This window comes from Hypanus sabinus, chromosome 11, assembly GCF_030144855.1.
Source record: "Hypanus sabinus isolate sHypSab1 chromosome 11, sHypSab1.hap1, whole genome shotgun sequence".
Classification (NCBI taxonomy): Eukaryota; Metazoa; Chordata; class Chondrichthyes; order Myliobatiformes; family Dasyatidae; genus Hypanus; species Hypanus sabinus.
The window spans coordinates 83503833-83531740 of NC_082716.1; the positions used below are offsets into that span (position 1 = coordinate 83503833).

General features: G+C 44.1%; 1 protein-coding gene across 1 annotated transcript in view; it reads right to left on the reverse strand.

The window, feature by feature from the left end:
- Positions 1–4537: 4537 nt before the first annotated feature.
- LOC132401622 (BMP/retinoic acid-inducible neural-specific protein 3-like) overlaps positions 4538–27908 on the reverse strand; it is a 219767-nt gene continuing 196396 nt past the window's right edge. The window contains exon 7 of the mRNA XM_059983643.1: positions 4538–5832. Coding sequence (XP_059839626.1) covers positions 4719–5832 — 1114 coding nt within the window. The 3' untranslated portion in view covers positions 4538–4718. The remainder of the gene's footprint in view (positions 5833–27908) is intronic.

Consider the following 27908-nt stretch of genomic DNA (forward strand, 5'->3'; position numbering starts at 1 on the left):
GTCTCAAAATTATCGGCAGTACAAAAAATTGGACAATGAAAAATTGTCAAGGGACTTCATTGTGGCATTGACAGGTTAGTGTAATATCTGGAGAGACTGTAGTTGCAATTTAATGTGGATAAATGTGTTACTGCAAAGGAAAGAGACCGCAGGCTGGGAATCATTAGAAAGGATCAGGGGCTCAAATTTAGAAGCATCGAAAGTGAAAGTACTGGCAGATAAAAATTTGTCATTTACTGAAATCATTCTGGGTTATACTTGGTCAGACTGAGAGACTAAAGGAGTAATTGTATACATATGTGTAGTTTAGGTTGTACCCTGAGTGTTTAGTGCTGCCTACAGTACTTCACGACATATAGGCACAATGTAGACAAACTGAGCATGTGGTACCAATTGACTCAAAGGATAGCAGCTACAACAGGAGTATCTTCTTGCAACCTAAGGAGCTGTGACTGTCAATCTTATTCTCCATTCACTGAGTAATCTAACTTTTATTATGCCTGTCAATGGGAAAATCCATGACTTTAGTGGAGAGGCACAAGTGGGAGAAGGCCAGAGATTAGAAAGCTGGTTCTGTGAGGTGCTACTCTGGCACCCGTGAGACAAAGGTGATTAGTGACTTAAGATTTAATTCCCAGTTGCACTGTTTAACTTTCAATCTAGAAATCAATAGATATTTCACTTCGTCTCATTGACTTAAAGGAGCCTAATTTTTGAAACAAAATAGAATGCACGGCTGCAGATCAGGGATAGATCTCCAGGCATGGATATTTCACAAGAAATTTTATCAATAAATGGTTGAATTAACGGAGTATGAGGCTATCGTGCAAAGGACAGGAATGGAATAAATGTTGTAGTTTTAGAATCCTAAGGCTCAGCAAGTTCCCTCTCTGCTGTTATCCTTTTAGCTGTTAAAACACCAAATATTGAACATTCTAGCAAAATACACACTGTAAAATTTGGATATACTGCACTGAAGCACATGTATGTAGTATGATATTCAGTAACACTTCCTCTCTGCAGAGCTCAGTGTTAACATAGGACACAAGGAAACAAACACACAAAGCAATCCCCAGGGTTCCAAATGTGGACTTTTCATCCAGATTTAATAACCAAAAATTAAATGCCCAAATCCTAGATAATACCAGCAATAAAACAAATACAGATGAGTTCTGTACACTCAATTAACAACGGAGCCAGAATCAGTCATTAGAAATATACAAAATGACAGCGCACTGCACCTTTTAACAGCCATTCAACAATCGAGAATGCTCCTACCCTTAAAGATACAAATAATATTTTGCCCCATGTGAAAGTGACTTTACTTTTTAAGGAGATTTCAATATTTCAAGTCTGCAATTTCTTTCTTTCAAAGGAGTGTTTTGGAGATTTAAGGCCCTGATACCAGATAGAGTGCACACTGCAGAATGCAGTGACAGCATTGCACATCACCATCAACTAATTTACACAGAACATCCAAGGAGCAAGCCACTTCCGTCATTACCACATGTACAGTTGAAGTCAGAAGTTTACATACACTTAGGTTGAAGTCATTAAAACTCATTGTTTAACCACTCCACAGATTTCATATTAGCAGACTATAGTTTTGGCAAGATGTTGTGGACATCTACTTTGTGCATGACACCAGTAATTTTTCCAACAATTGTTTACAGACAGATTATTTCACTTTTAATTGACTATATCACAATTCCAGTGGGTCAGAAGTTTACAAACATAATCAAAAGAAATCAGCCACCTCGGAAAAAAAATTGTGTACATCCACAAGCCTGGTTATCCTTGGGAGCAATTTCTAAACGCCTGAAGATACCACATTCATCTGTACAAACAATAGTATGCGTATAAACACTATGGGACCACGCAGCTGTCATACTGCTCAGGAAGGAGACACATTCTGCCTCCTAGAGATGAACGTACTTTGGCACAACAAGTGCAAATCAATCCCAGAACAACAGCAAAGGACCTTGTGAATATGCTGGAGGAAACAGGTAGACAATTATCTATATCCAATGTAAAATGAGTCCTATATCAACATAACCCGAAAGGCTACTCAGCAAGGAAGTTGTGGCAAAATTGCTTATGAACAACAAAGTTGAGGTATTGGAGTGGCTATCACAAAGCCCTGACCTCAGTCCGATAGAAAATTTGCGGGCAGACCTGAAAAAGCGTCTGCGAGCAAGGAGGCCTACAAACCTGACTCAGTTACACCAGTTCTGTCTGGAGGAATGGAACAAAATTCCAGCAACTTATTGTGAGAAGCCTGTGCAAGGCTCCCAAAACGTTTGACCCAAATTAAACAATTTAAAGGCAACGTTACCAAATACTAACAAAGTGTTTGTAAACTTCTAACCCACTGGGAATATGATAAAAGAAATAACAGCCAAATAATCTCTATTATTATTCTGACATTTCACTTTCTTAAAATAGTGATCCTAACTGACCTAAGACAGGGAATATTTTCGAGGATTATATGTCAGGAATTGTGAAAAACTGAGTTTAAATATATTTGGCTAAGGTGTATGTAAACTTCTGACTTCAACTGTACAATTCTGACCATAGTCTCTTGTGGCCATTCTACTGAGACCAAATAAAAAGCAACTCAGAGTAAAGGGGCACTGTCTATGTCTAATTAAATTTAGGGAAACTTTATCTTGCCAGGAATGAGACAGACCACAGCTTTGAAGAAAGACCAGAAGAAACCCATTTTTGTCTGTGAGACCATTTTTTTTCCATTCATTGAATAGACATTGCACTTGTAAAGTTTGGATTTGCCAACCAATCCACCAACAATTTTTGCAGGAATTGGGCCAGAATTGAACCTTTCAGCACTGCAGTATAATGATTCCACCTTCTGTTCTTCAATTCTTCTGTTGTGTTATTCTGTTGCCGCTGCTTTTGATCAACTTCCACTTGTGTTGTCACACACCTTCCAGTTCAAGAGGCAGGTAATGTCATTCATCTGCAGGGAAATTTGACTGAGACTGAATCGGCAGCAATCCACAGTGTCCCACAACAGCACAAACAAAATACAAATCACATTTTCTGTTTCACCAAAAAGTAATAATTCCTCTTTGAAATGGGAAAACACAACATAACAGCACACAAAAAAGTTTCTTAATACAGACTTTAATTCAGATGTATTTTGTCAGATTATTCTCCAGTAAGCTTGCTGTCCATATTGTACTGCCCTTGCTTGTGTACTGGCTTGCTTATCACATAGACAGCTGCGATGCAACATCCGTGATTGATCCTGACCAAAGGAGGGCTTTACTCCCCTGTAGCGGGAAAGGCAGCATAAACTAGGAAACTGACTGCACAAGACCTGCTCCTCTTAAGGTAAAAAGTGAAATCTTATATCCAAGGCAGCACTGTGGAGCACCATATTGCACCAGAATGGACAGGCTAACATTCCAACTACCCTGAAAAGCCTCAAGTCCACCAAAGAAGTAGACAAGGTCATCATAACAATTCCTATACCTGCTGAACCTTTCAATAACTGGAGTTTAACAATGTAAAAGAACTATCCAACAAATCTAGCAAAGAAACTCTGTTCAGGAAGAAATACTTTCAATAATGCTGTGTGCTGTTATGAAAAGGGAATTGGGTAAAAGTATGAAAGTTTTCAAGTCAGTGCTCAAGAAAGAACACGGACTGACTGGTTCTTTCAATGAGTGAGCTCACGCTCAATGGCCACTTGACTTCCCTCTGAGCTGCTTGTAAACTATGACAGCATGCTACCTCCTACTCCCCCTGCTCTCAAAACAAGTTATTTGCATTCCACCAATTCCGAAAGGTGCCACACTTTTGCACATTTTACCTGATATTATTCTAGCAATCTCACTTTTTGTTATTCTGCTCTACTTAGCACAACCCGAGGGGAACATTAGCAGAGTAGGGAATGGTTACTGTGTGGAGTTTCTCCAAAATTGTCTACAGCCCTCTAGACAAATGGCCTGAGCCAGTCAACGCACATCAGGACACCTTCCCTGACCCCCCTGCACTCTACCCTTCCCGTCCCCTCCACCCTCACCCTGCCCAAATAAGAGGACAAAATAGGTGCCTTTGTGTTCGACTCTAGATCACTTTGCACCACGACTGGGCTCACCTAGAAAAAGGAAACATTACTGAGCAACCACAGCACGCAAGGCTTTCATGTACAGTAAAAACAATACCATTGAAAAACATTAGTCCTTCAACACTAATTATTATTAAAATAATTATACAACCAAAAAAAATGCATCAACTCATACCAATTTGTTTCTGCGCTGGTGTTTGCTACAGGAACATGGGTCAAGAATGTCACCACAGACGGTGTCATCATTTTTTAACAACCACATTGTTAAAAAATATAATGGGTGCAACGCGCTACTCCTCACCCCCGCTACCGTTCAGTGTTAATAGTTCCCGTCTGGGAGGGAGCACGGCACAATAATTCTGCTTGCTTTACCAGAGTCCTGGGAACAAGGTTGAACAGGTATATTTGTTGGATAATGAGGCGCACGCTGAAGAGGCTGGATAATCAAAGGGCTTCAGGTCATTGGTTTGCTCCTGTGATTTGGTGCTTCACCAACTAACTTAGAGAATAAGGACTGGTGCTTGTTGCATGGGAAAATCCATGGTTGAATCAAACAAGTTGTACACAAAAAAACATCAAGGAAAGAATTACCAATTTCATCCCTGGTACTAAGGGGTGCTGGCGATTAACTGCATAATTTGGTGGTTTCATTTTCGACGGGGTTGACGAGTTTGGCATTGAATGCCTGGAGGGAGGCTTGAATTCTGACCACCTCACTGGTGGTCAGCTTCAACCGATGGCGGAGCAGGCAGGTGAAGAGGTCCAGCCGCTGGTGGCTGTAGGGGGACAGACGGTTCACTCGGTCTCGTATCTCCAGCAGCTGAAGCAGGGCGGAGTCCTGCGAGCCCTGGGTGTACGGGTAGTCCAGCTGCAGGATCAAGTCCCGAATGGCATCAGGGTCGAAGTGCATGCTGTAACCGAACACCTGGGCGTGGCTGATCTTCATGTAGCCCAGATTCCTGGAAGGGTCGATGAATTCAAGTGGCTCATAGAACAGGCTCTCGTTGCCGCTGGACTTGATGCGGCTCCTCAAATAGATGTGGACTGTTTCAAAGAAGGTCTTCCACTTGTTGCCCAGTATCAGAGTCCAGTTGTAACACTGAAGAGGCACATCCACCTTAGTCCGCTCCCAGTCTGGGTAGTTGTCTTCATTGACGGGCATGAACCAGCTCTCTGAGTGACTACCTCCAAAGGGATTCACATAGATAGCCAGCACTGGTTCCAAAGTACTATTTTTAGTCAAACAGATTTGTATGGTCATGCCCAAGATCATATGGACAAAATTGGTCTTGTACTTGTTGCTCTTCAGTGTTAGGAGCATACGCTTTCTCCAGGAGGGATCGAACCAGCTGTTGAGGCGCATGTCATTGCTGATGAAGATGGCCGGCACAATGATCTTGCTATCTCGCTTCTGCAGCAGGTACCTAATCTCCATGTCCCGCAGGTCCTGCTCAGTCTCAAAACCGATGTACTGCTCAGTGGAGTCAGCTACTTCCGGCCGGCAGGCCCCCTGGGCCAGCATGTAGCCTTCGTTACAGCCGCCACAGCGGGTGCGATTATCGGCAGCACACACCACACAGGATGTCCCCTCACCCACCACACACGGAATGGGCTTCTGGCAGCTCAGCTGGTCGTAGGGGCAGGTGCAGCTCCGGCTCTCCTCTGAAAAGATCCCGGCCAGGCTGTTGTCTGTGCAGTACAAGAAGGACTGGACGCGATTTAGCCAATAGGTCATGGCCCTGTGGAGAGGAAACACAAACCAAGTACTATGTTAAGCTAAAAGTGCACACCATTCAAACAGCAACTTGCATTGGCAAAGCTCCTTTACACCCAAAAATAATCCAACTTGTAAGGGACATCATTAAATAAAAGTATTAATGTTTTTCTTTTCATTTTATTTAGAGATACGTCACGGAATAGGCTCTTCCAGTCTACAAGCCCCGCCACCAGTATTCCCTGATTTAGCTATAGACTAATCATCTAATAATTTACAATGACCAATTAACCTAGTAACTGATATGTCTTTGGAGTTTGGGAGGAAACCAGAGCAGTTGGGAGTCTTTGTGCAGTATCCCCTAAAGATTAACTTGTGGTTGAGTCAACAGTAAAGAAGACAAATACAAAGTTGGCATTCATTTTTGAAATGATATGAATACAAAAGCAGTGATATAATGCTGAGGCTTTGTAAGGCATTGGTCAGACTGCATAGTGTAATGTAAGGAGTTTCGGGCCCCTTATCTAAGGAACAATGTGCCAGTATTGGAGAGGGTCCAGAGGAGATTCACAAGAATGATTCTGCAGATAAAAGGGTTAACATATGAGGAGTGTTTAACATAGAAAATAGAATATTACAGCACATTACAAGCCCTTCGGCCCACAATGTTGTGCCGACCCTCAAACCCTGGCTCCTATATAAACCCCCACCTTAAATTCCTCCATATACCTGTCTAGTAGTCTCTTAAACTTCACTAGTGTATCTGCCTCCACCACTGACTCAGGCAGTGCATTCCACACACCAACCACTCTCTGAAAAACCTTCCTCTAATATCCCCCTTGAACTTCCCTCCCCTTACCTTAAAGCCATGTCCTCTTGTATTGAGCAGTGGTGCCCTGGGGAAGAGGCACTGGCTGTCCACTCTGTCTATTCCTCTTAATATCTTGTACACCTCTATCATGTCTCCTCTCATCCTCCTTCTCTCCAAAGAGTAAAGCCCTAGCTCCTTAATCTCTGATCATAATCCATACTCTCTAAACCAGGCAGCATCCTGGTAGATCTTCTCTGTGCCCTTTTCAATGCTTCTACATCCTTCTTATAGTGAGGTGACCAGAACTGGGCACAATACTCCAAGTGTGGCCTAACTAGAGTTTTATAGAGCTGCAGCATTACATCGTGTCTCTTAAACTCTATACTTACGAAAGCTAACACCCCATAAGCTTTCTTAACTACCCTATCTCCCTGTGAGGCAACTTTCAGGGATCTGTGGACATTTACCCCCAGATCCCTCTGCTCCTCCACACTACCAAGTATCCTGCCATTTACTTTGTACTCTGCCTTGGAGTTTGTCCTTCCAAAATGTACCACCTACTCTTCTCTGGGTTGAACTCCATCTGCTACTTCTCAGCCCACTTCGGCATCCTATCAATGTCTCTCTGCAATCTTCAACAATCCTCTACACTATCTACAACACCACCAACCTTTGTGTCGTCTGCAAACTTGCTAACCCACCCTTCTAACCCCACATCCAGGTCGTTAATAAAAATCATGAAAAGTAGAGGTCCCAGAACGGATCCTTGTGGGACACCACTAGTCACAACCCTCCAATCTGAATGTACTCACTCCACCACAACCCTCTGCCTTCTGCAGGCAAGCCAATTCTGAATCCACCTGGCCAAATTTCCCTGGATCCCATGCCTTCTGACTTTCTGAATAAGCCTACCGTGTGGAACCTTGTCAAATCCCTTACTAAAATCCATGTAGATCACATCCACTGCACTACTCTCATCTATTTGCCTGGTCACCTCCTCAAAGAACTCTATCAGGCTTGTTAGGCACGATCTGCCCTTCACAAAGCCATGCTGACTGTCCCTGATCAGACCATGATGCTCTAAATGCCCATAGATCTTATCTCTGAGAATCTTTTCCAACAGCTTTCCCACCACAGACGCAAGACTCACTGGTCTATAATTATCCAGACTATCCCTACTACCTTTTTTGTACAAGGGGACAACATTTGCCTCCCTCCAATCCTCTGGTACCATTCCCGTGGACAACGAGGACATAAAAATCCTAGCCAGAGGTTCAGCAATCTCTTCCCTTGCCTCGTAGAGCAACCTGGGGAATATTCCATCAGGCCCCGGGGACTTATCCATCTAATGTATTTTAACAACTCCAACACTTCCTCTCCCTTAATATCAACATGCTCCAGAACATCAACCTCACTCATATTGTCCTCACTGTCATCAAGTTCCCTCTCAGTGGTGAATACCGAAGAGAAGTATTCATTGAGGACCTTGCTCACTTCCACAGCCTCTAGGCACATCTTCCCAGTTTTATCTCTAATCCATCCTACCTTCACTCCTGTCATCCTTTTATTCTTCACATAATTGTAAAATGCCTTGGGGTTTTCCTTTGCCCTACTCACCAAGGCCTTCTCATGCCCCCTTCTTGCTCTTCTCAGCTCCTTCTTAAGTTCCTTTCTTGCTACCCTATATTCCTCAATAGACCCATCTGATCCTTGCTTCCTAAACCTCATGTATACTGCCTTCTTCCACCTGACTAGATTTTCCACTTCACTTGTCACCCATGGTTCCTTCACCCTACCATTCTTTATATTCCTCACCGGGACAAAGTTATCCCTAATATCCTGCAAGAGATCCTTAAACATGTCCATCCATATGTCCATAGTACATTTCCCTGCAAAAACATCATCCTAGTTCACACCCGCAAGTTCTAGCCTTATAGCCTCATAAGTTGCCCTTCCCCAATTAAAAATTTTCCTGTCCTTTCTGATTCTATCCTTTTCCATGATAATGCTAAAGGCCAGGTAGCAGTGATCACTGTCCCCCAGATGCTCACCCATTGACAAATCTGTGACCTGACCCGGTTTGTTACCCAATACTAGATCTAGTATGGCATTCCCCCTAGTCGGCCTGTCAACATACTGTGACAGGAATCCATCCTGGACACATCTAACAAACTCGGCCCCATTTAAACCCTTGGAACTAATCAAGTGCCAATCAATATTAGGGAAGTTAAAGTCACCCATGATAACAACCCTGTAATTTTTGCATCTTTCCAAAATCTGCCTCCCAATCTGCTCCTCGGTATCTCTGCTGCTACCAGGGGGCCTATAGAATACCCCCAGTACAGTAACTGCTCCCTTCCTGTTCCTGACTTCCACCCATACTGACTCAAAAGAGGATCCTGCTACATTACCCACCCTTTCTGCAGCTGTAATAGTATCCCTGACCAGTAGTGCCACCCTCCTCCTTTTCTCCCCCCTCTTTATCCCTTTTAAAGCACTGAAATCCAGGAATATTGAGAATCCATTCCTGCCCTGGTGCCAGCCAAGTCTCCGTAATGGTCACTACATCATAATTCCATGTATGTATCCAAGCTCTCAGTTCATCACCTTTGTTCATGGGATGAGTGTTTGTTGATGAGTGTTTGTAACTGCTGGAGTTTAGAAGAATGTAGGGTGATCTCATTGAAACCTATTGTATATTGAAAGGCCTAGATAGAGTGTATGCAGAGAGGATGTTCCCTATAGTAGGTGTCTGCAGGACCAGAGAGCACAGCCTCAGAATAGAGGGATGTTGATTTAGAACAGATTTGAGAAGGAATTTCTTTAGCCATGGACTGCTGATTCTGTGGAATTCACTTCCACAGACAGTCATGGAGACCAAGGCATTGGGTATATTTAAAACAGAGGTTGATAGGTTCTTGGTTAGTCAGGGTGTCAAAGGTTATGAGGAGAAGGCAAAGGAATGGGGTTGAGAGAGGAAAAGGATCAGCCATGATGGAATGGCAGAGAAGACTCAAGGGGATGTGTGGTTGAATTCTGCCCCTGTCATTTGGTCTTATGGACAAATGCAACTTGATGGGCTGGATTCTTCCAAAGTTTCTGTTTTTGTTTCAGATTCTGGTTTCTTTGGTTTTATTGGTTTTCTAGAGGGAAATGTTTAAGGAATTGACACAGAGGCTACAGTCCCGGTTAAGGTCCAACTGCTGATATTAGAGAGATGAAAATCAGGTAGGTGCAAGAGCCTGACATTAGAGAACAGTGGGATTGGAGAAGAGAAGGGATGGGTAAGGCCACCCCTGTAAACACACAGAGGAAACTAATAAGTTGCAATGCCAGCCATTCAGAAACGCTTAATTTAATCATTAGTTTAAGCAGAGTTTTTGGTTTCTAATAATTCCCATAATTTCTTTATGCCATTGGAAAACATTTCCAACTCTCAAAGTAATTCCATCTATCCCAATCCTCCACTCATAGCCTGTAACCTTTGCTGATTCATGTGATCAATGTTCACCGGCACTAGGATCATTTACAGTAAGCCATTAACCTTCCAACCAGCCTTTTTGTGACAAAGGAGCCAAAAGATCTGGGGGAAACCCACATGGAAAATGGAATAAAAGTACAAACTTCATGCAGGCAGCAGCCAAGGCTACAACTGAACTTGGGTTTCTGGAGCTGCCAGCCAGCATTATTGAGCTCAGCCAAAGAGGGCACCACAGTCTGGCTCAGCTGCCGCCCAAAAGAAAGGTTGACTGTGACTCCTGCACCAGCCTTCTGCCCAGACAATCCTTTGCCGTTCTCATAATCTAGACACTGCAGGGAGACGGGTCTGAAATCTGCTGGGACACCACACTAATCCAGCAGTTTGGAGATACTTATTCAGTTTATAGAGCCATACATAAATGATAGAGTTTATTGTTGTCAGAGGCTTACATGCACAGGGTTTAAATGCCATGAAAATGTGCTTTTTGCCGCAGCAGCCCAGTATATTACAAGATGAAGACAAACATAAATCAACATAAAATGAACAAAATTTACATGCATATAGAATAAGCAAAGACACCAGTATAAAATTGAGTAAGAGAGAGAATAAAATAATTTAAGGTCGTGTTGTAGTTTTTCAGGTCAGTTCAAAACAAAGATGGCAGTGGGAAAGAAGCTGTTGTTGCACCTCCTGTGCCTCCCATCTGATAGCAACATTGGAAAGAGGGCCTGGCCAGAAACTGTTGAGGTAGGGAACCCATTAAGAATTCCAAAACCATGATGGGAAGCTTTTTGATGTACATAGATATTAAAGACTAGGGTAAAAAAACTAGGGTATGATCTGACTGCATGTTTGATTCTGGTTTTGAAAGCTGAAAGACCTAATGCTGTTAACGTCACCTCTGAACAGTCTCAAAAACAATAGCTACACTCTTGTGAGCTGCATTTGGAAGTATTCATGCTGATTTCCCAATAGTTATAATTTCACCTTGGAGTAGTCATGAGTGCACTCTGCACTATTTATGCTGAACTAATCTTTTGACCAAGTTATAGATAAAGACGTAAGTGCAAATGGGTCCAATTTTTAAGTTAGCACTTGTAAGATGATGGACAGGATCTACCAGTCTATAAGGACAAAGTGTCAAATACAAATCCAAGTAGTATTTAGTATCCAAATCCATCTCCCAACTTAACATAGTGCTATGATGCACTTCCTCTCAAATATAGACAGCACTGCAATGCAGAGCTTGTTGAACTAGACTGAACAATATTAAGCTAAAATAAAAGTGCCTTTGACAGCTGCAGAGGCTGTGCATTAAATAAGTTTGGTGTAACAATCTATTTTCTAGTCCAAAGTTTGGAAAAAAGCCATTGATAAATTGTGTAAATGGCATGAAATCAATAAATTCTCTGAAAGAGGTGATGAGGCTGGTTAGTTCTAGGAATGTAGAGGCAGGGTTAAAAGAATAAGTTCTGCTTTTCTCTGTTTTGGTGTCATCAGGTACATGACTGGGGCAAAACAGTGGCTGAGTTACTGTGTATCAGTTCATGGTTCACTTGCTTTCAAGACATTCAACAGGGCACAGTACAAGAATCTTTAATCTGACACAGCTGATTTTCTGGCTATGGTCCACTTAGTGTTGACAACCAGTGATAGTAGTAGAAGTCTTGGGATTCATGTTATCATAAGCAAGGAAAAACCGTGCCTCTGTTCCCTGTCCTGAAAATAATTCCTTGTAGTTGGAATAGAACAACACACACGTAAGTGTGGATGTACAGTTGCACAGACATGGACAAACGAGTACATAAGTTTGTGCTCTGACAATGCAGGTTGTCAGAGACATACTAAAAAAATGAACCAGCAGGCTTAGGCTTTGTGCATTTACATCAATTTCTTCCAGAAGTCTGGCAGGTAGTTAATGGTTTGGTGGTGGACATAGGGAAGAATTTGGAGAAAGGCAACCAGAGATAGTCAAGCTGAAAACCATGCATACTTTGTAACCTGCATTCATGGTAAATGGGTATAGAAACAAATTCAGCAGCAAACGGTGCATGCAAATTAAGGTGGAATGTTGATAGAAGTGAAGTGGGGCAGTGGGCAGATAAAATGAGTCTCATTGTTAATAATGTAGAACACCACTGTGCAATTAGATTACCATTAGAATCAGAATCAGGTTTATTATCAACACATATGTCAAAAATGTGTTGTTCTGCAGCAGCAGGACAATGCAATACATTAAAATATGCTATACAATACAATAAGAAATAGAGTATATATATATATATATATATATATATATATATATATATATGTATAAATATTAAATTAATGCAAAAAGACAGCAACAATATTCAGATGATGTTCATGTGTTCATTGTCCATTCAGAACCTGTTGGCAGAGGGGAAGAAGCTTCTCCTAACATGTGTCTTCAGGCTCTTGTACCTTCTACCTCATGGTAGCAACGAGAACAGGACATACCCGGGGGGTGGGAATCCTTAACCTAGGATGCCACCTTGTTGAGGCATCGTAGTTTGAAGATGAGCTTAATGGTGGGGAGGCTGGTGCCCATGATGGAGCTGGCTGAGCTTCCAAGCGTCTGCAGCTTTTTCCAATCCTGTGCAGTGGCCCCTCCATACCAGACGGTGATGCATACCAGTCTACACCAGACAGTGCAGATCCGGGGGGCTAACAAGCCAGATTCTGTACTATATCACTAAGCGGTCTTCCCTTTAGTGATACAAGATCTGAATCTACTGTGCTTTTTAATCCAGTTGTGGAAAGTAGGGAGGTCCTGTAAATATTATGACTAGTAAAGATTGAGGCAATAAACCAAAAACCAAATTGAGAAATATATTGAAGAATGCTTTTGCTCAGTTCCCTTCCCCTCACAGATGTTGGTCAACCTGCAAAGTTTCTCCAGCAGAATGCTTGCTGCTGCAGATTCCAGAATCTGCATCCTCTTGTGTATTCTGGAACCAGTGTGTTGTTTTACCGAGAAAGATGGACAGGGTAGGCTTGCATCAACTCAAGTTTAGCAGCACGAGAGCAGGCTTGAAGATCCTAAGGCAGGGGTTCCCAGCTTGGGGTCCACAGACCCCTTGGGTAATGGTAGGTGTTCATGGTTTAGAAAAGGCTGGGAACCCATGTCCTAAGGGGTCTTGACAAGATGGCTGCAAAGGCGATGTTTCCTCTTGTGAGAGAAGCAAGAATTAAGGGTCATAGGCTCAAATAAAGTGTTTCCCATTGATGATAGAGATAAGGCAAAGGCTCTTCTGAAAGCATCATGAGTCTTTCGAACTCTCTTCTTCAAAGTGCGGTGTAAGTAGAGATTTTGAAACATTAAATATTTTCAAAGCAGAATTCAATGGATTTGTGATTAACAAGAGAGTGAAGGCTGGAAATGTGGGGTTTGTTCTATCCCTGTAAATTCCTATCCTCTTAAACACACTGGAACATTGGCCCCTTATTCCCTTGTCAGGGTGCTGAAGGTATCATGGTAACCCAGATGGGAGGAGCAGAGAGAACATCCGAACAACTTCTCTGTGAGTTTGATAAATGGCTGGAGGGAGCTCAGTCCTTCAGAGTGGCAGCTGCCTACTTATTGATTTGAGGTTAGACAGGTGAAGAAGCTCCAAAAAATGTGACATAGTCATGGTCATCAGTGATAAAGGCCTTGTGCTGGAGACAGCCTTGTTGCTTAATGCAGGGGTTTCCGATCTTTTTTATGCCATGGACCCTGACTGTTAACCGCATGTTGGGAACCCCTGGCTTGATGGCTTTTACTCAATTTCAACTAAAAGAAAGCTCTTCATTTCATTCACAGCTCACCAGCAAAGAGCACGACAGGGACGTGTTAAGGTAATTAAAGAGATGAGGCAGCTACACAATATAACTTCACTGATTATATTTTGTTTAGTTCAAATCATGTGCTCATATCAGAATAATGGGATCAGAGAGTACAGAATCACATTAATGATTGCAAGGGAGAATGGTAATGGCAATTCAAAAAAATTAAAACATTAAGATATCGCAATAATTATAATACAAATTTGAAGGGTTATATGCAATCCATCTGTGAAATGAAGTACAGTGTGTAATTAAAAGGAGACACAGATATGATGCAGAAGTGCTTGTAGCAGAGAACAGCCATTATGGGGTGTGCCTGCCAGAGCACTGTCCCACAAGGTGTCAAGAGCCGAAGCAGTCAGAAGCAATGAGCTATTATTACAAAGATAAATAAACTGTACAAACTGAGACTTCAACATTCAAGAGAGATGTAGAAAAATAAAATACCTCACAAAAGAAAGTTGCTTCAGCTCTTGAAGAATACGCTGGATTTTTGGTGAATTAATCCTGTCCTTTTTCCTACTCCTGCATCTTTCTCTACTCAAATTTTCTTTGATTTGCGCTGATTTCAGATTTAACACCATCTCTGGCAAACTTTCGACATCAGGATAGTGGAATGCTCCTCTTGCAGGATGTGGGAGGGCAGGGAGACCTCCAGTGTCCCTGATGCCCACATCTGTGAGAAGTGCGTCCAGTTGCAGCTTCTAGCAATCTGCTTTAAGGAGTTGCAGCTGAAACTGGATGAACTCGGGAATGTTAGGGAGGCTGAGAGGGTGATGGATAGGACATATAGAGAGGTAGTTACATCCAAGGTGCAGGACAAAGAAAACTGGGTGACAGGAAGGGGAAGGGGGTTAAGGAGCCAGTGCAGGGAACCCTAGTGGCCACCCCCCTCAACAACAGGTATATCACTTTGGATACGGTTGGGGGGGGAATGATTTAACAGAGAAAAGTCACAGGTCTTTTGTACTGAGTCTGTCTCTGTGACTCAGAAGGGAAGTAAGGGGAAAGAGGCACACTGTGGTGATAGGGGATTCCTTAGTTAGGGGAATGGACAGGAGATTCTGTGGGCGAGATCAAGATTCATGGATTGTATGTTGTCTCCCAGGTGCCAAGGTCCGGTTATCTTGGATCGAGTCCTCAGAATTCTTAAGTGAAAGATGAGCAACCAGAAGTAGTAGTCCATGTAGGTGCCAATGACATAGGTAGGATGAGTGACAAGGTGCTCATAGGGAGTTCAGGGAGTTAGTTGCTAAGTTAAAGGGCAGGACCCACTGGATTGTGATCTCAGGATTGCTACCCATGCCACATGTTAGTGAGGCTAGAACTAGGAAATTATACAGGTTAATACGTAGCTAACGAGTTAGTGTAGGCAGGAGGACATAAGGTTTTCAATCATTAGGCACTGGACTCCCTTTTAGGGAAAGTGGGACCTGTATGGAAGGGACAGTTTGCACCCAAACTGGAGGGGGAAGGTTTGTTAATGCTGCACAGTGGGATTTAAACTGGAGTTGCGGGGGTTGAGAACCAGCATGCCAGAATGGTTAGTGGAGAGGTTGTGGAGGCAGATGCTGATAAATTCCGATGCTCGGACCTCAGATAAAGTTGGGAATGAAATGTTTAAGTTGCAATGTAAAAGGTGGACAGAATTGAAAAGGGTAAGTACAGGACTGAATGTGCACAGTGTAACCCTGAGGTCTGGCCAGCACGTAATAATTGATTTTATAAATCTTAATCTGACTATAGGGTGAGTAAAAAAACAAAAATAAAGAGGGCCCATTTTAATGTAAGTCTAATGTGCACTTTGGAGCTCACGGTTTCCTGTTCGTCCCCCATCGACCTCCTCTGAGAGTCACTGAGCTATAGACCCTCGTTCCTAGTCCACTCTGTCCAGCGGTCTTCAAACTCTCTCCTCTCGTGTCCTCCCTCTTCATTTCTTGCAGACAAAATACCGCAAAATCCCTGCTCCCAGACCCGTAAGAAATAAAAACATGCCTCTCATTGGCTAGCATACATTCCAAAGCCCCCGTTATCTCTAGTCATAACCCAAACATTGCTACAGAGAAACCATTACCTTAGCAGTGAAGTATTACAGAGAGGCCATTATATTAGCAGTGAAACCTGACAACATGTTACAACAGTTATGTGGAATAAGGTAGATGAATTTGTAGCAGAGTTGCAGAGTGGCATGTGATGTTGTAGGCATCACTGAATCATGGCTGAAAGAAGATTATAGTCGAGAGCTCAATGTCCAAGGACACACGCTGTATCCTTGCAGGGGTGGCAATGTTACTTCATTGGTATAAAATGAGATCAATTCATTCGAAAGAGGTGGCATAGGTATGGATGCATTGAATCATTGTGGATTGAGCTAAAGAAACAATGAGGGTAAAAAGACCTTGATGGGAGTTGAATACAGACCCCCAAAGAGCACTAAAATTTTGGTCTACAATTTAAAATAGTAGATAGAAAATTCATGACAAAAGGGCAATAATACAATTATTATGGGGGGGGGGGTTCAATATGCAGATAGGTTGGGAAAATCAAATTTGTTCTTGATTCCAGGAGAGGAATTTCTGGAGTGCCTACAAGATGACTTTTTAGAGCAGCTCATGATGGAGCCCACTAGGGGATCAGCTATTCTGGTTTGGGTGCTGTGCAATGAACAGAAATTGATTAGAGAGCTTAAGGTAAAAAAAACCCTCAGGAGAAAGTATGATCAAATGCATCCTGAATTTTGAGAAGGAGAAGCTAAAGACATATGTATCAGTATTACAGAGGCTCGAGAGAGGAGCTAGCCAGAATTGATTGGAAAAGAACAATGGTAGGGATGGTGTCAGAGCAGCAATGGTCAGAACTTCAGAAAGCAATTCAGAAGGCACATGATATAGTTATAAAGAGGATACCAAAAGTTCCTTCAGATACACAAAGTGAAAAAGTGAAGTGAGAGTGGATATCAGACTACTGGGAAACAATCCTGGAGAGGTAATAATGGGGGACAAGGAAGTGACAGATAAAACTAAATAAGTGTTTTGCAACAGTCTTCACTGTGGAAGACATTAACAGTATGGTGTAAGTTCCATGTTTCAGGGGTCATGAAGTGTGTGAATTTACCATTACTAGAGAGAAGGTTCTTAGCATTCATTTCAAGAGGACTAGAATATAAAAGTAAGGATGTAATATTAAGACTTTATAAAGCTCAGGTGAGGCCTCACTTGGAATATTGTGTTCAGCTTTGGGCCCCTTATCTTCCAAAGGATGTCCTGAAACTGGAGAGGTTTCAAAGAAGGTTCATGGACATGATTCCAGGATTGAATGGCCTATCTTTCGAAGAGTGTTTGATGGCTCTGGGCCTGCGTTCACTAGAATTCAGAAGAATGAGGGGGGACCTCATTGAAGCCTATCGAATGGTGAAAAATCTTGATAGAGTGGGTGTGGAGAGGGTGTTTCCCATGAAGGGAGAGTCTATGACATAGCTTCAGAATAGAGGGGTATCCTTCTTGAACTGAGATGAGAAGGAATTTCTTTAGCCATGGAGTGGTGAATCTGTGGAATTTGTTGCCACAGGCAGCTGTGGAAGCCAAGTCTTTATGTATATTTATGGCAGAGGTTGATAGATTGATTGGTCAGGGCATGAAGGGATACAGAGAGAAAGCAGGAGATTAGGGCTGAAAGGAAAATTGGACCAGCCATGATGAAATGGTGGAGCAGAATTGATGGTCAAATTGCCTAATTCTGCTCCTATACTTTGTGGTCTTTTGGTCTTATCTCAAGAACTCAAAACTTATGTTTGTTATAGTTTTTGTTCATTCCGCCAGTTTGTTCAGTTGATGACCTTTGACCATTGTTCACCCAGAGAAAACAGCCACTCCCCATTCAAACTACTACAACCTTCTTTGATCTCCAATAGTTCTCTTTCTGCTTCTTTTGTTCATAATGGATTAAGTCAGACCATCTTTAGTTTCCCTTCATAATCTTTTTATCTTTTATCTTATGATAAATTGCATTACATGCTCTCTGAAACCTTCATAGCTTCTATACAGCAAAGTCACCACAGTACCAAGACTAATTCTATATATTAATCATTATCCTTCAGCTTATACTTCCAGCTACTATCTTCAGTTTCAAACTGTATCCCTTAGCCCTTCCATTCCCACGTACAAAATCCTAGCAAATGTTCTGAATCTTTTCCCTTTTCTAACAACTATCATCTCAGTTTCTGAAGACATACTTCTCTTGGAGATTCAATTCAGGGACCCTTAAGTGTAAAATTCCTCAGCCTATATTCATGGGCTACTTTATTTTTGCATTCTGCTCATTCATTGTATTTCAGCTGTTTGTACTACTGAATTTCCATGACAATACTGCCACATTCTTTCTTGTCTTCTCAGATCATATTTCTCCATCTTGTTGCCTCTACTTTTGGGGACGTCTCTCTAATTTTTACAAGGTAACCTTCTCTGCTTATTTTGCAGAGAAGCATTCATTATTTTTTATCAGATCTGTTCCATGAAGGGAAAAGGACATGAGATCTGAACATACTAGACAACTGCTAAAGGAATCTCCTCAACAATGGGACCTATCAAGTGCAACGAAGATCAAGTGGATTAATTAAAGAAGTTGAATACAATGTCAAATTAGGCACTGAAAGACACATCAAACATTCCAAGAAAATTATCAAAGATAAAGCATCTGTAAAAAAATTAAAACAATTCATTATCTTCAAGAAATATGAAGATATGAAAGATATGATCCCACACACAAAAGTTAAACCTTCCTGATGGATGGATTGCTCTTCAACTACAGTGGTATGCTTTTGGACTAGTACATTTTGGCCCAATTAGCCGAATTTTCATGGAAATAGTTAGAAAGGTATAAAAAAGACAAACTGAATAACAAAGTTCCTAACACTTGTTGATGGAGGAATTAATCCGTGTTGCTTTCTTTTAACTGTAAACTAACAGATACCAAGTGCAGATAATGGACTGCCTTCATACAATACCTTTGACGATTTTGTAACACCCTGGGAAAGGTTTCACTGCTAATGTAATGGTTTCTTTCTCTGTATCTGCAGCGTTTGGGTTATGACTAGAGATAATGAGGGCTTTGGAATGTGCACCATCCAATGTGTTTTTTCTTTCTTGTGTGCCAGAGAAAGGAATTTGTGGTCTTTTTTTGATGGAAGGTGGAGAGAGAAGATGCCAGAACAGAGACTGCAGGACTAAGTGGAGTTGAAATGGGGCCGGGAGTCGACGGTGCCTGGGGGAAATCAATGGAGAACTGACAGACAGGAAAACCATGAGCTCCAACATTCCTCATTAGACTGTTTCATAAAAATGGGCCCTTTTTCTTTTTGTTTTCTTTACTAACCCTATAAGAATTATAAAGCTCAATCATTTAATTGCTTATGGTGTACTGTCTAACGTTTGGTGGTGCTGATTTGTAATAGGGTAACACGTCACGCAGAATCCACACAAACGAGATTTCACAAGTTTGGTGGGGCTGGAGACTACCTTCCCCTAGACTAATGCTGCCGGCCAAACCTGGGGGTTACAATTCCATTACCAGGTCTTCATTTCCACTGTAACATTCAAGGTGATTGTCAATACTTACAAAGTAGTGAAATTGTTTCATTTTCACACCTGGCCAGTTCTGGCATCTCCAAGTCTCAGCACTTGAAACCGCAATGTCAAAATAATTCTGAATTGTTTTACTGTTTACTTCTTGCCAACTATCAGTGACATGAATCACTGCACAAGAAACTAACACTATTTCAAAGTTCAAAGTAAAATTTATTATCAAAGTACATATCACCACATGCAACCCTGAGATTCTTTTTCTCTGGTCATACTCAGCAAATCTGTAGAACAGTAACTAAACAGGATCAATGAACAGCAAACTGTGCAATGGAAATATTCTGGTAAATAGCAATAAAAAAAAAATGATGAGAGCATGAAATAACAAGATAAAAAGTCCTTAAAGTGAGACCATCACTTGCGGAAACACCAGAAATAAAACAAATATAGCTCTCCTTTTTTGTTCAAGAGCCTGATGCTGGAGCAGTAGTAACTGTTCTTGAACCTGCTGGTGCAAGTCCTGAGGCATTTGTACCTTCTACCTGATGGCAGCAATGAGAAAAGAGCATAGCCTGGGTAATTACAATCTTTGATGATCGATTATGCTTTTCAATGGCAATGTTTCATGTAGATGTGCTCAATAGTTGGGAAGGCTTTACCCATGATGTACTGGGCTGAATCCACTACCTTTTGTAGGATTTTCTCAACATAATTTCTACCACCCCTCTATAGAAATCTGCCAAGGTTTTTGATAACATACCAAATCTCCATAGACTCCTGAGGAAGTAGAGGTGCTGTTGTGCTTTCTTTGCAATTATACTTATGTGATTGTTCCAGGACAGGTCCTCTGAGATATTGACACCAAGGAATTTAAAAGTTACTGACCCTCTCCACCTCTGATGATTACTGGCTCATGGACCTCCGGTTTCCCTCTCCTGAAGTCTACAATCAGTTCCTTGGTCTTATTGACATTGAGTGAGAGGTTGTTGTTATAACACCACTCAGCCAAGTTTTCAATCTCCCTCTTGTATGTTGATTCATCACCCCTTTTGATCAGCGCACAACAGTGGCGTCATCAGCAAACTTAGGTTTAAAGTGTAAAGGTCATAGGTGTAAAGTGAGCAGAGCAGGGGACTAAGCACATGTCCCTGTGGCTCTCCTGAGCTTATGGAGATTGTGGAGGAGATATTTTGCCAATTCAAACTGTGAGGAAATCCAAGATCCAATTTCACAAGGGGGTACCGAGGCCCAGGTCTTGGAGTTTACTGATTAGTTTAGAGAGGGTGATGGTATTAAATGCTGAGCAGTAATCAATAAAGAGCATGCTGATGTATGCATCTCTGCTGTTCTAATGCTCCAAGGTTGTGTGAAAAGCCAATGAGATGGCATCTGTTGTGGACCTGTGGCTCCAGTAGGCAGATTGGAGTAGGTCCAAGTCATCACTCAGACAGGAACTGATATGCTTCAACACCAGCCTCTCAAAACACTTTGTCACTGTGGATGTAAGTGCCACTGGGTGATAGTCATTGAAGCAAGTCACCACACTCTTCTTGGGCATCAGTATGATTGAAGACTGCTTGAAGCAGGTGGGTACCACAGCCACCGGAGCACACGGATGAAGATATCCATGAACACAACAAACAGTTGGTCAGCACAGATCTTCAGCATCTGGCCAGGTACTTCATCCAGACTGGAGTCTTTGGATTCACTCTCTTGCAGAGAGCCTGTATGTCATCTTCAGATACTGAGGCCAAAGGATCATCGGGAGACATGGGAGGCGCAATGGTTCCTCCCTGTTCTGGTGGTCAAAGCCAGCATAGAAAGCATTGAGCTCATCTGGAAGTGACGCTCTCCTGTCCCTTATGCCACACGATTTAACTTTGTAGGAGGTTATCGCATTCAAACTCTGCCACAGCTGTCAAGCATCCCTTGTCGATTCCAATTTCTACTTCACTCGTAAGAAGGCTTTCCAGTGATTATACCTGTACCTCTTGTAGCTTCTTAATCTCCAGACTTGAATGCCTTTGATCAGGCTCTCAGCAGGCTTCAGATTTCATGGTTCATCCAGGGCTTCTGATTGGGGTAAACCCTGAACACATTCATCCACACCTGCTTTAGTAAAGTCTGTTATGACCCCGGTGTAATCATCCAGGTCCTCAGAAGAGTTTTTGAACACGAGCCAGTGCATTGACACTGAACCCTGTAACCTCCCTCTGCCTCCCTGAACCATCTCTTTTTGTCTTGATCTCTGGAGACTTGATTTTAAGGCTGTGTCTGTATGAAGGTAGTGGGAGTACAGCCCAATGGCTAGACTTGGAAAATGCGGCCTTGGGAAGACGTGCCCAATTATTACCAGCCTGTAACCTGTTTTACTAGTGGTCCAAACATAGTAGACCACTGCTACACTACTGAGTCAGTTGCTAGAGCACAAATCTCTTCCTATATGGAGTAGTCAGTGTACGTCACCTTAATCACCAGCATAGGAAATCTGAAATGCTAAAAAAGACAAGCTTGTCATGGTCTGGGTTGGAGCCTGCACAAAGTGTTGTCATTTGGGCTGGAGCCCACATTGAGGTGTTGCCTTGGTCTGGGTTGGAGCCTGCATAAGGTGTTGCTATGGTCCAACTTGAAGCGCAGGAAGATTTGGTAAGTGGTTTAAAAAAAAATAATCGCAAAAAGTGCGTAATTGTACACTTGCGCGTGTGTGTGTGTACACGTGTATAAAGATCTCCAGTATTGTACATGCTTATACATTATGGACCAGAAAGCATTATATATAGTGAGAATTATATTGTATGGTGGAATAAGTGAGTGTCTACAGATGTTGTTAGAGAACGGAACATGTAAGAAGACTGCAGAGTGGCCTGTGTTTTTTTAATGAAGATGTGAAATGCAAACCGTTTGAATGAATCCTGTAAAACGCAGAGTAAGTTAGCAAAAGTTAAAGGAGGAAAAGACACAGAAAATACAGCCAAAAGATTAGTGTCCACCTCAGAGTTTAAAAAGAGGCACTAGCAGCTGAGGATGATCTGGGCGCTGTACTGCTGCCTTTACCAGGCATGGTTACAACAAGGTCCATGCCAAGTGACAGCTCCTGCCTGCTTAACATTACATGCTTGTGACTGGTAATTTTTTGTTTTGAACAGTGTAGTTGTTTAGATAAAACTATTCTAAATGTGAAACAAATTCTCAGTGGGTTTTACAGTTCTTTGATCCAATAAAGATGGAAATGGGACAGCGCACGTGGTGCAGGTTAACATGAGGTTGTCAATGAGGGGCATGTTTTGTCTGCAGACAGCCTCGCCACTGGGCTCGAAGGTGCCCTTGGTACCAAGGCAACTTTAATAGCAGTTTTTGCCTCCCTCTTCACCATCACCATATACTATGCAGTTTACTTTAAATTATTTCTTCAAGCAGCTAACCCTTTGATGCATCATCAATAACTCTCTGAGACGTAAAGGCGAGATATCGGCTTTTATTGACTGGAAGAAGGAACAAACAGTGGTTGACCACCATACTACATCCTGGAGACTGAGAGGCCGGGCCCAGGCCTCAGTCGCCTTTATACCGGGGTCTGTGGGAGGAGCCACAGGAGCAGTCAGCAGGGGGCGTGTCCAGACAGGTATATGTAGTTCACCACATTCATCCCCCACTTTGTTTAAAAGAGAGTCCCCATGGGGCGAAGTTTCTTACAAGTATATTTACAGGTTAAGTTTATCAGGTGGTCGAATCTCTCGCTGAGATCTACGTAGCACCAGCTGTGATTGCACAGGTGCCGGTGGTGATTGCACCGGAGACGGTGGTTTTGCTGGTTCCGGCCTAACTGGAGGTGTCAGCCCACTAGGCGTCAGTGATCCCTCACGCATGTGTGAGGCGCCTGGTATATATGCTTATGAAATGCCCGGTATAGGAGTGTCGTGAGGAGTCTGTGTAGGGCTTGGTGTGCGCAGTGTCACCTCGGGTACAGGGTTCATAGTTACCGTGGAGTGTTCAGGGTAGTGGTCTGCTGCTCCTGCGGGCACCAGGTCGCAGATAGAGACCGTGTCCTCCTGCCCATCAGGTAAGACCACGTAGGCATACTGGGGGTTCGCATGTAGAAGGTGAACCCTCTCGACCAGCGGGGAGTATTTATTGCTCCTCACATGTTTCTGGAGCAGCACTGGCCTTGGGGATGTCAGCCAAGCCGGTAGGGTGGCCCAGTGGCAGACTTCCTGGGAAAAGAGAATAGGCGCTCGTGAGGGGTGGCATTGGTGGACGTACATAACAGGGAGCGAATAGAGTGGAGTGCCTCAGGGAGGACCTCCTGCCATCGAGAGACCGGAAACCCTTTTGACTTAAGGGTTCCACACCTTCCACACTGTGGCATTCTCCCTCTCTACCTGTCCATTTCCCCGGGGATTATAATTCGTGGCCTGACTAGTAGCAATGCCCCTAGCTAGCAGGTACTGGTGCAGCTCGTCACTCATAAAGGAGGACCCTCTATCACTGTGGATATAGCAGGGATATCCGAACAGAGTGAAGAGCTGGCGCAGAGCTTTTATGACGGACGTGGTAGTGGTGTCGGGGCAGGGGATGGCAAAGGGGAACCGCGAGTACTTGTCGATAATGTTGAGAAAATAGACATTGCGGTTGGTGGAGGGAAGGGGGCCCTTAAAATCAACACTCAGTCGCTCAAAGGGGCGGGTGGCCTTGACAAGTTGTGCCTGTTCAGGATGGTAGAAGTGCGGTTTGCACTCAGAGCAGACTTGGCAGTCCCTGGTCATCGTCCTGATGTCCTCAAGGGAGAACGGCAGGTTCCGGGCTTTCACAAAATGGTAAAATTGGTTAACCCCCAGATGGCAAAGATGTGCATGGAGGGCGTATAGCTGGTCGAGCTGTGCGTTAGCACAAGCTCCCCAGGATAGGGCATCAGGGGGCTCATTGAGCCTTCCAGGCCGGTACAGGATATCATAGTTGTAGGTGGAGAGTTCTATTCTCCACCGCAAAATTTTATCATTTTTGATTTTGCCCCGCTGCTGGTTGTTGAACATGAACGCAACCGAGCGCTGGTTGGTCAGCAAGGTGAACCTTTTGCCGGCGAGATAGTGCCTCCAGTGCCTAATAGCTTCCACTATGGCCTGGGCTTCTTTCTCCACCGCGGAGTGCCAAATTTCAGATACTTGAAGGGTACGAGAAAAGAATGCTACTGGTCTGCCTGCAAGAGCGAAACTGGAGGCATCACTCTCTACTTGGAAGGGAATGGTCTCGTCCATAGCATGCATCTTTGCTTTGGCAATGTCCCCTTTAATGCAGCTGAAGGCCGCGCAGGCCTCGGCAGAGAGGGGAAAAGTGGTAGACTTGACCAGGGGGTGGGCATTGTCTGCATAATGGGGGACCCATTGAGCGTAATAGGGAAAGAAGCCCAGACACCATCTGAGGGCTCTGAGAGTGGTGGGAAGAGGGAGTTCTAACAGGGGGTGCATAGGGTCGGGATCAGGGCCAATGACCCCATTTTCCATGACATACCTAAGGATAGCGAGTCGGGTGGTTCCGAACACACACCTGTCCCTGTTATAAGGTTCAGAGCTTCAGCCACTTGGAAAAATCATTGGAGGTTGGTGTTGTGATCCAGCCAGTCGTGACCACAGATAGTGATGTTATCCAGATAGGGAAATGTGGCCTTCAGTTGGTACTGGTCCACCATCCGGTCCATTTCCCTCTGGAAGACCGAGACACCATTTGTGACACCAAATGGGACGCACAGGAAGTGACAGAGCCTGCCGCCCACCTCGAAGGCGGTGTAGGGGCGGTCCTCTGGGCGGATGGGGAGCTGGTGATAAGTGGAATTCAGATCTATTGTTGAGTGCACCTTGAACTGAGCTATCTGGTTGACCATATCTGCGATGCGGGGTAGGGGGTACACGTCAAGCTGCGTGAACCTATTGATGGTTTGACTATAGTCCACGACCATCCTATTTTTCTGCCCAGTCCGAACAGCAACCACTTGGGACCGCCAAGGGCTTCTGCTTGGCTCAATGATCCCCTCCCTGAGCAGCCACTGCACCTCTGACTGATTGAAGGCCCTGTCCCCCGCGCTGTACCTCCTGCTTTTAGTTGCCACAGGTTTACAGTCGGGGGTCAGGTTGGCGAACAGCGGTGGGGGAGGGATGTTGAGGGTGGAGAGGTTGCAAGTGGTGTCTGTAGCGCAGCTGTCTGCATGGTGCTGGGTGAGATGTGCGGGTCGGTGTGTGTGTGTGGTCAGTAGCGGGGTATATGGCAAAGTCCCACCAAACTGAGGATTCCTGACAGTGAGTGGTGGGAGGGGCCCGTCATATGCCATAGTCACACTTTCGAGCTGTCTCTGGAAGTCCAGCCCCAATAGCACAGGCGTGCACAGTTGAGGCATGACCAGTAGTGCAAAGTTCCGATATTCTGTGCCCTGCACCACCAATGTCACTACACAACCCACCCGGATGTCTGTGGAATATGACCCAGAAGCCAAGGTGACCCTCTGGCTTACTGGTCGTGTCACGAGTCCACAGCGTTGCACTGTGTACACAATAAAACTCTCAGTGCTGCCCTTGTCGAACAGGCAGCTAGTCCTGTGCCCCTCCACCAGGATGTCCATCATTGACCTTGCAAGCTGGTGTGGGGCGCTTTGGTCGAGGGTTACAGTTGCCAGAGTTGAACTGCCGTCTTGGTGCCCGGTAAGCACCGGTGGGTAGGGGACGGGGCATGTTGGCGCCGACAAAGATGGCCGCCCACATCCGGGCATGCAAGATGGCAGCCCCCATGCCTCGCACGAGGCGGGCAGGCAAGATGGCGGCCCACATGCCTCACACGCAGTGCTGCCTGACCCCACTCGTGGTTTAGACTTACAGTCCTTGGTGAAATGGCCCTTCTTCCCACAGCTGGAGCAGGTCGCTTCTCGGGCCGGGCAGCGTTTTCGGGGGTGCTTTTCGAGTCCGCAGAAGTAACACTGCGCAGGCTTTTGACTAGCCGCAGCTGTGGTTGGTTTCGGGGAGTTCGTGGAATTGTGACTGGCAGTGGCGTTGGCGAATTTGCTTGTGGGAACCCGCGGCGGTGGGGTCTGAGGCGTCCACGGGACCGGCGGGGGGTCGCGCGGCAGGACAGCGTCAGTGTTGTGCAGTGCAGCCTCCAGCGTGTCGGCCGTCTCGATCGCCAAGTGTAAGGTCAGATTGGCATTTTCCAGCAGCCGCTGACGCACATACACTGACCTGACTCCTGTAACAAAGACTTCTCATACGAAGAGTTCCATATGCTGTTACGCCGTGAGAGTTTTGCAGTCACAAGTTTGGATGGGTGTCTGTAGGGGTCGGAGAAACTGGGCACTCGATTCTCCAGGTCGCTGTCATCGCGTAGCTAAGCGATGTCTTGCATAGACGGTGTTCACCAGCCGCAGGTACTGTCTTTTGAGGGTGTCCAGTGCCCCTTCGTAGGTCAACAGGCCCCTGATAAGTGAGTAAGCTTTCGGGGTGACCCTTGAGAGGAGAATTCAGTGCATAACAGCAGGTTCAGTTGCACTAACCTCCTCCAAGTATGATTGGAAGCATGCAAGCCAGAGTTCAAAGGCAAGAGCTGCTTCAGGGTCCTGGGGGTCCAAATCCAATCTTTACGGACGTAAAACGCTTTCCATTTTAACTTCTTCCAGTCAATAAAATTGATGCACCATCAATAACTCTCTCTGAGACGTAAAGGCGAGATATCGGCTTTTATTGACTGGAAGAAAGAACCAGCAGTGGTTGACCACCATACTGCATCCTGGAGACTGAGAGGCCGGGTTCAGGCCTCAATCGCCTTTATAGAGGGGTCTGTGGGAGGAGCCACAGGAGCAGTCAGCAGGGGACGTGTCCAGACAGGTATATGTAGTTCACCACACTCTTTTTGCTTAACAAAAGCCTGCACCCTTGCAGCAGGTGCACTGAATCTTATTATACCTTTGGAGTAGCACATGACAATGGAAAATTAAGGAAACTACACGGGTTTCTCACCTTTCAGAACTCTGATAAAACAGGGTGAACTAACTCTGAATCTTTTCTTGCTTTTCAATTACTTACTACAATTGCTGTTATAATTATGTGGCTCAAACAAATGGGAATGATGAAGAAACCAGAGGGAACAAATGAGCTTGCTCATTTGCTAAGGCAGCAACAGCAGATATTTTTGGCCACGTAACACTCCAGTGTGATCAGGCTGTCAATACTTTCCAAATTCTTTTGATGAACTACTTTAATTACAGTGTGATCATCAGAGGCTGAAAGCAATTTATGAACTTAAGCTCACTGTGCAAAATCATGAAGGGTGAGGGGATAATCGAAAATGAGGGATTCTCTACCTTCGCAAGAAAAGGAGCAGCAACTGTATGATTTGCCAGTGACATAATCCCA